This window comes from Vidua macroura, chromosome 2 (genome assembly GCF_024509145.1).
Source record: "Vidua macroura isolate BioBank_ID:100142 chromosome 2, ASM2450914v1, whole genome shotgun sequence".
NCBI classification, from domain to species: domain Eukaryota; kingdom Metazoa; phylum Chordata; class Aves; order Passeriformes; family Viduidae; genus Vidua; species Vidua macroura.
In genome coordinates, this window is record NC_071572.1 from 85989944 (window position 1) to 85998533 (window position 8590).

At 41.1% G+C, this 8590-nt stretch overlaps 1 protein-coding gene across 1 annotated transcript in view; it reads right to left on the bottom strand.

Annotated features, from left to right (window-relative positions):
* TRPC6 (transient receptor potential cation channel subfamily C member 6) overlaps positions 1–8390 on the bottom strand; it is a 79171-nt gene extending 70781 nt beyond the window's left edge. Inside the window, exon 1 of the mRNA XM_053971793.1 lies at positions 8248–8390. Coding sequence (XP_053827768.1) covers positions 8248–8390 — 143 coding nt within the window. The remainder of the gene's footprint in view (positions 1–8247) is intronic.
* Positions 8391–8590: the final 200 nt, after the last annotated feature.

Here is an 8590-nt window from a genome sequence, read left to right on the forward strand (position 1 = left end):
CCGTGCCACTGCTGAGGGACTGTCTGGTTGGAAATTCATAATTGGGGCAACACTCCCCCTCTGCCAATACAATATTGATAGATTCAGAAGAATTATTCCAGACACAGAAATTATTTAGAAATTACATCTCACTCAACAAAAGACATTTTTTGTGGTTGAATATGTCATGTAATTCTGATTCCCCAAAACTCTCCTCAGGTCTCTAAGTAGATACAGGAACTGGACCACATAACCCTGCAGTGATTCTATTTCCCCTCCTCCTCCGTGTCTACTTCCATACTTTTTCTGACCCTCTGGAGATATCAAGACCTGTATGCAGGCATTAACCTTGCTGTCTCTGTAAATCCCTGCCTAGGTTATTTTTTTAAGTTTCTCTTTCTGTTATGCATTAAATGCAGTTTCTGTTTCTAGGACGGAAGTGGCTGTGGGGTAAGAAATCCCAGTGTATATTTTATATATCAACTTGTTAGGTAAGATCATTATTATTTTATCATACAAAGAAGTTCTGAAATTTCACTTGCTGTTTACCTACAAATGTGCTCACATCAGATGTTGCTAAATGATTAAATAGCTTTCTGACTTAAACTTCTAAAATTCTTTTTTGAAGAGATGTAGGAAAAATTAACTTCAGCTTTGTAGCATATTCAGTATTCATTCTACAGACCTGGAGATACTGTTATTGATGACTTTTGTGTTAGAAGTGTTCTACAAAATGTTTCAAGTAATCTAAACTGCATCTTCAGAAACTTAAGTCCCTCTCCCCTCCTAATTTTTAGTCGTTTAACTTGTTGCATAGATGTCAGTTCAAGATATTGCTATTTTTGCTCCAACATAACTGCCATGTTGTTGCAACTCTAGTCTTCCCTGGGCAGCAAGAGGTTGTTACTGCCTCCCAGCCTCGCTGACATCCAAGGGACTTGAACAGCCCAAGTTTTCTAGAGCTTTTGATATTGTGTGGTTTAGTTTTTAAGATCCTGAGGTGAGAACATCTCCCATTGAGAGGTTATACAAAATACCCAGTATCCTTGAAAAGTCTCATCCCATGCCCACTACTTGAAAATTAAGTAATATCAACTAAGTTTTGTAAGCGTTACTGCACTTCGAATATATTTTTATCAAGGGTTGTTGCAGATTTTCGCTCAGATTTCTACACTTAGAAGAGAGAAAACAAATTTGTGTCTTGTATGGGGAGAAGTACTATTCTAAGACTCACTTGAAACACACAAGATTCACTCTAAGACTCACAAGAGCAGCAGTCTTCAAAAAACTGCCCCAAGTAATTAATAGGAAACTTGTTCTTAAAGGGAGAGGAATATAAAATCTACAGAGAGGAAGAGTCATTGCTGCCTCCCTACAGCCTGCCTTTTGCATCTGATTTGTCAAGATAACTAGGAAATCCACTCACCAGTAGAGCAAGATGATCCTTTGCAAAGCCTGAATGAACCCTGTGAGCAACCATCCTACTCTATGTGCTCCTACAGGACAGAGGAAAGCAAAAGACAAGCAGTGGAGGTGGCACAGGCAGATCCTGGAGCATTCACAATTCTCCTTCAGGGCTAAGAGAAGCTTGAAGGTCCTCAGAAGATAGGATTTCTCTCTGAATAAGCACCACTAGTATAGCACACATGTAACTTTCAAAAACTCCTCCCCCACATATCCCCCAATAAAGCTCTATAACTGTTCAATTACCATTTCAAAAGCTTTTTGTAGGTAATATACTTGGATCATCGTTTCTCTGGAATTAACTGTAAATTAATAAAACCAGATGGAAAAAAAACCAAATAAACATAACTTCAACTCATAGACAACACAACAACCTTAGCAAATGAAGTCAAAAAAACTAGAAATTCCTAGTGCATGTTTCTTTCAACAAAAAAAAATTATAAGACTTGAAAATTGAAAGTAATTTTAAGTTATCTTATGGAAGAAAAGCATATAACTAAAGATTAATATAGTGGAATTAAAATCAGTACAGAAAATCAATTACTACATTGAAAAGCAGAAAGGAAAATTGGTTTTCAATTTTCTATCATGAAAAACAGTTGCTTAGGAATAATTCTCATAGAAATTTACTGTGGGCTATTACTACTTGGCAGGCCTAGGATATGTACACAGAGTAGGACTAGCTAAAGTTTATCAGTCTGGACTGGCTAGCTGCTCCAAATAAGGGGGAAAATCATGACTAGAAAAGCTGAAACATGTTGATGGCAGGCAAACATCTTACAGGAGGAAAATAAAACACAAATCACCCCTCAAAGATAAGGGAATCTTCCCCTTTGAAAAGCTGCTAAGCAGTCAGTCATCAGTCCCAAAATGAGCCAATGTGCACAATAGGAGAAACCCAGGCTGGGCCAGGAGGAAAATCAGCAAAACCAAGTGTTCCTCTGAACTAACACCAGTACTGACAGAAGATGACAGAAGGCAACAGACCAGCTCTGAATCCACCCCTTCAGTCTGCTGGGCACTCACCTAGTTAAGCTGATGATGACATGCAGACAGGGATAGGACAGGAGGGACTGGCTTTAAACTAAAACAGGAGAGATTTGATTACCTGTGAGGAAGAAATTTCTTTACTCAGAGGGTACTGAGAGAACTGGAACAGGTTGCCCAGAGAGGTTGTGGATGCCCCATCCCTGGAAGTGTCCAAGGCCAGGGTGGATGGAGCTGTGAGCAAGTTGATCTAATGGGTGGCATCCCTGCCCATAGCAGGGGTGTTGGGATCAGACAATCTGTAAGGTCTCCCCCATACCAAACCCTTCTTTGATTTTGTATCACAGCACAAAGTTTTATGAAATTCTCCAGTCTGAATAGTCGGCAAAATTGTTAGTGCTGCAGCAGCACCAGGCCTTGTGGTCTGTATTCTGTTTTCTACAGATCAGCCACGATCCTTTGGTTTATGATCCTTCCTTCTACCTGCATGAAAGGCCTCAGATGTTAAATACTATTTTAAATATCCTTAATTCTTTGTTCTCTTCACTAAGGTAAATACTGACATCAAACCCAGTGTTTAATCAAGTTCTAAGACCAAAATGAACTCCAGTCATGCTCTTCTGAGCTAGCATCATCTGAGCTTACAACCACAATATTGATATTTTATTCATATGAGTAATTTTTTTTTAACAAAAGGGATTTACATTCAACTCTTCAGAAAACAAGTTATCTATTTCCCACACAGCTTTGAGAAAGCACCTAAAAATGACAATACTTGATATGCCATTATTTCACTTTCTCAGGGTTCTTGTAGTAAACCTCACATTTTATTCTTAATGCCAAAGCTTGCCTTTTGGGCTTTTTTTTTTCCAATATTGACAAAAATTTATTCAAACATATCAGACTAGGGGTTACAATAGAGCTGTGCTGACAAATGCACTATTGGCAGGAAAAAGTGTAGTTGGACAGAAATGGATATAGAAAATGAGCCCAGACCTTAGTCATCCTCACATTATATTCCATACATTTTATTTCACTAAAAATAGTATACTTGATTGTGTATGTCAGTGCTAAACAAATAATAACCTTTCTACTTCAGGTCAAAAATGTTAATCCGTTCCAAAGAACACTGCCTGTCATTTAATTACCATTAAGCTTTTTGTCCACATTTAATTACCAAAACTTCTATTTAAATGCTGCTTGTCAACACAAATCCTTTAAGCCGCCCATTGAGTAGACTCAACAGGAGTGTGCAAGTGGCTACACCCAGAAGTAAGTGCACAAACCTGTATATAAGGCTCACTGTAGCCACTTCTAGTTTAAGACCTTCTGCTGAGGCATTGCTTGCACTGCACAACAGCCTGAGGTATGACACCAAGTTACAAAGAATTTGATGAACACTGTTTAACTGCCAAACTCTTTTGTTCATGTTTGCAGAGCTGGAAAGTCTAACACAGCCTGATGACGCAGACCCACCACGCCAAAACGCCTTTACTTGGGATACTAATAGTGGCAGGACTTCTTCAAGTAGCCAGTTATTATAACCTTCAGCTTCTGTGGTGGCAAATGCTGCTGGGAGAATGTTTGACAAACAGCATGCTGGTTATTAACATTTACATTGAAAAGTATGCCATACACATCCCACACATTTCTGAATCACTACTCCACCTTCCTCATGCAAATTTAACAAATTACTTATATTTTCATGGAAATCTTACAGTTTTATAAAATTACGTCCCCCAGGGAGGTGACTTTCATTTGTTTGGTGACTAAATGAGAGTTAGGGTATAAATAAACTTGCAGATATATTGCAATGGCTCAAGAAAAATTATTATGAAATATTAGCATAGGAAACTGGGTATTGTAGCTGACCAAAGAACTTCACAGTTAAATTAGTGAGTGTACACAGCGAACACAAGAGTGCCTAAAAACTAAACCCAAGAAATCCCACAAGCCTTCTCCAAAAATTAACACATATAGGGAAAAAAGCCTACCTAATATGAAATAAATACAGATATGTCTGATGTTGAAAATTAAGCGCTCTCTTCTACCTACTTGCAGGATACACAAAGTGAACTAAAAGCTGGGGGGCTTGATAAGAATGTTGCTGTCCTTTTACTCAAGACCTTAGGGACTACATTTAGTCACCCAGAATGTGAAAGACTCAGACATGATTTTTTTTTTTCCCAGTGCCCAGTATGAAGTAGATCCATCAAACCTAAATCAGATGATTTGTGCATTTTTTCCATACACTGGGCTATAAAAAGAAATTAACTCCCCTCCATACCAACTCTTCTACCTTTTTGATCTCAACAAGACTATTGCAACATATTTTCAGAAGACAAAGCATCTCATCAAAGAGGCTGACAATCTGAAACACAGCTGCCACATTGTACAGTACTCCCTGAAGAGATAATGTCTAATGAAGAGTCTGGAAAATAATTTTACAGGTCATTTCAAGCAAGACAATTGAGACGAGAGATAAAAATTGCATTATGTTAATGGCAGAAACTGTTATATTGCAGGCAGGAAAGAAATCATTAAACATGTTGTTTAACAAAGAATAGGTTTTTAAGTATGGACTAGGATTGGTAGCTTTGAGAAACACTTAGCTGGAAAACCACAAAAGTTGAGGAATAGTCTATGTCTCAAGGCAGTTATGCACACCAGAACCCTTTCCCTGCCCTGATAATTTGTGTACCTCATTTACTTTACAACTGACATTTTAATACACAATTATCCCTCCCCACATCTCTAAGAAAACATTTAATTTTCACAATGCAAAATATTGCAAAGTATAAATAAGCAGTATAACCAGATGTCTGACCGAATTAGTGTCTTCTTACTAGTTTTGTATACTGACAATCTGTCCTTCACTAACATTTTTTCAGCAGGGAAGTTTACATACAAGTGCTATCACTTCCAAATCCTACTGCACATCAGCGCCCAGACTTTAAGACATTAAAATGCACTTTCCATCCTGTTTCCATCAAAACTGGGCTATTTGCCAATGAAATACTTGCACAGGAGGGACAAATCCCAACATATACACATTTTTGCATTCCAGGAGTCAATCTTCTGACATGTATATTGCAGTGTATTTCTTGATACATAAGGGGCAGGACTCAATGACCAGATGGAAGAGCACTACTAGAAAGAAAATGTTTACTTGCATATAATTTCTAACACATCTTAGAAGACTTAAGTCGTAAAAAGTAAGACTTTGGAATAAGTAAGTAAGTCATCTTCTGGAAATAATTTATTTACAAATTTTACAGATTGCCCAACTTTTGGGTTTCCTGCTTAAGGTTCTGAATTCGAAAGAAAAGCAGGATTTTTTCAGTACCAAATTCCATTCTAATTTTGTTTTGCATCATACCACATATAAAAGTAAAAGACTTCCATCCACTGCCAAAAGACTGTGTGACCCTACTTGGCACAGTTGATGAGCTCAAGGTACCTCTTTGAATTTTTTTTGCAGTAAGGGTACCTGGGATACAATAAAGCTGTTCTCCAGAAAGAGGAGCTAAAATACAGGAAATAGATCTCTGTAAATGGTTTGGGTTTTTAGTATCATCCAGAAACTACAGCACTTAACAGCAGTTACAGAACAACACATGAAAAGCATGTTCTACAAACAATGTGCACACTAGCATCAGCACCAAATCACCACTTGAGAAAAACTATTCCTTAGTATCAAGCTACTTTTCAAGCAATAGTCACATGCCATATTATACCAGTGTTACCCTCTCAGTACTATTTAAAAGGAGGTAAAACTCAGCTTTTTTTGGACATCAGCTGTACTCTGCATTACTAATCTCCATTTATCACCATAATAACATCAGGAAATACCACTAATTTGAAGATTAAAAAAAAAAAAAAAAAAAAAAAGTAGAGAAAAGTATTCTTACTGCATGATGAAGAGTACAAGATCATATGCTACACATGGCCCAGCTTATTATTTATTAAATTCTTGGCCATATGAAGGCCTCTAGCAAAACTAATGACTTTTGATTGAAGAGGCATATCTACAAAATGTACCTGAAATGTGATATAGCTGGAAGTTAGGCAGAAAAATTCAAAAACTTGCTTGGTAATCACTGTACCCTGGAGGAGCCTATTCACTCACTGCATTCATTCCTGCCAGCCAAAGAAGTCCTGGCAGTGGCCACAGGTAGACGTTGCCTACGGATCTCTGAAGTGATTCTTTTCCACATCCAGAGAAACCCCAAAGAACAACTTCTCCATGCCTCACACGCATGTCAAAAACAAGCCCTTGATAACTTCCTGTGCTTAGTGCTACCCTTGTCCTACAAAGCAACTAGATTAGGATGCAGGCTTTCCTTATGGCCACTGTGAGGTGATGAGAGGCAGTCTCCCCACTGAGAGAGTGCTGGGCCAAGAGCTGCTAGCACAGGCACTTTTTTCACCTCATTCTTGAAGGGAAATTATCAGCACCCCACAGACTTGCAGACTTAGTTTGAAGAGATGTTTTGAAACACTTGCACAAGCTCTATCCTCTCACATCTGCATAACCACTCTGAGTGGATAGCAAAAGAGCTCCAGAATTGCCATATTAGTTCAAAGCTTTAGTCCACTAGTGAGAACCAATCTGAACTAAACATCACAAGACTTTTTTTTTCTGAAAGGATTCATTAGAGAGATGCATTCATATATCTTGAGACAGGGTTTAAGTCCAATGTGCAGTAATGTATGCTGTTACAGCTACATAAGCATAGTGAATTAGTGATCCACAAAGACACTGGAGAATAGCAATACAGCAGTAAATTTTGAAAACTCTGGTTGTTCTTAGCTGAGTTGATAAATATTCAAACACTGTAAGTGTTCCCAGTTTCATTGTTGTTATTCCTTTCCTATATCCAGGTAGCTGTCAAGTGGCTGGTAGGTGGCTCACAGATAAAACAGCAAATATTAGGAGAGCCTGATAACTGTAATTTACCATTTAAGCAATACAATATAATTTGGAAAAAGGAAAGTACACATCTTCTGGCAATCATCTGAGATTTTAGGATTCATCTTGCATTGCTTAATACCCATTTTCCCCCTCTGATGGGTAGCTTCTCCTCAGAAGTATTAACAAGTGGTAGTTACAGTAGTCATGCTGGCAGCACATAACCAGAGGGACACTGCCAACACTGAACGCCAATCGACGTGGATGTTAAGTTGTGATTCCTGGAACCTCTGTAATTTATGTTTACATAATTCAGCTTTTATTGCATATGTTCTTACATTCTGCTTTAAATGATAACTACTTGCCAAAACTCACATAATGAAATTACACAACGCTATATGGCTTTGACAAAAATAATGATAGGAGGATGGGGTTTTTTTGCAATTATTTTACAGTAATGAAAGGAGGACGGTTTTATGCACACACCTGCAATATGCACTCTCTCGGTGGGAGCAACCGATCACAGGACTTAAAATTTCTGTAATTACATTAAACCCATTAGACACCATCAGTTCTGTGTACACCCGACGTCTCTTCCCCTGCTCTACACAGCTGAGCCCAAGCCACCCTTCGCCTCCTTGCCAGCGGGAAGGCACCACGGTGTGCTCAGAGGAGACCTGCCAGCCCGGGCACGGCGGTGCCAACGCCGCTCCTCCACCTTTCCAAACACAGCTATCCCGCTCCTGCCCCGGAGAGGGCGCGGGAAGCTGGCAGGTCCCCACGCGGCTGCCCACGAGCGGTCCCGGCCCCGCGCCCTGACCCCCGCCCGCTGCCCCTGTCCCGCCACCGCCTCCCCCGCGCCGGGACGGAGCGACCCCCGGCCCGGCCGGCGGGTCTCTACTTACACGGGGTAGAAGGCGTAGGGCGGCAGGGCGCTCTCCTCGCACAGCTCCGCGTCCAGCAGCAGGTAGTCCTGGCTGTCGTTCCGCCGGGCCCCCGGCGCCGGGGAGCTCCCCTTCCGCGGGGCGTAGGGCTGCGCCTGGCTCATGCTGTCCCGCGGCCGAGGTGCGGGGCGGCGCAGCGGCTCCCTCGGGGTGCGCCGGCAGCGGCGCGGAGGCGCCGGCGCTCGGGAGCGCTCTGGGCTCTCCCCGGCAGCGCCGCGGCCCCGCTCGCTCCGCGCCCCGGCAGCGAGGGGCTCCCGGCAGCCGGAGCCGCCGCCCGCCGCGCCGCGGGCGAGGCGCAGCTCGG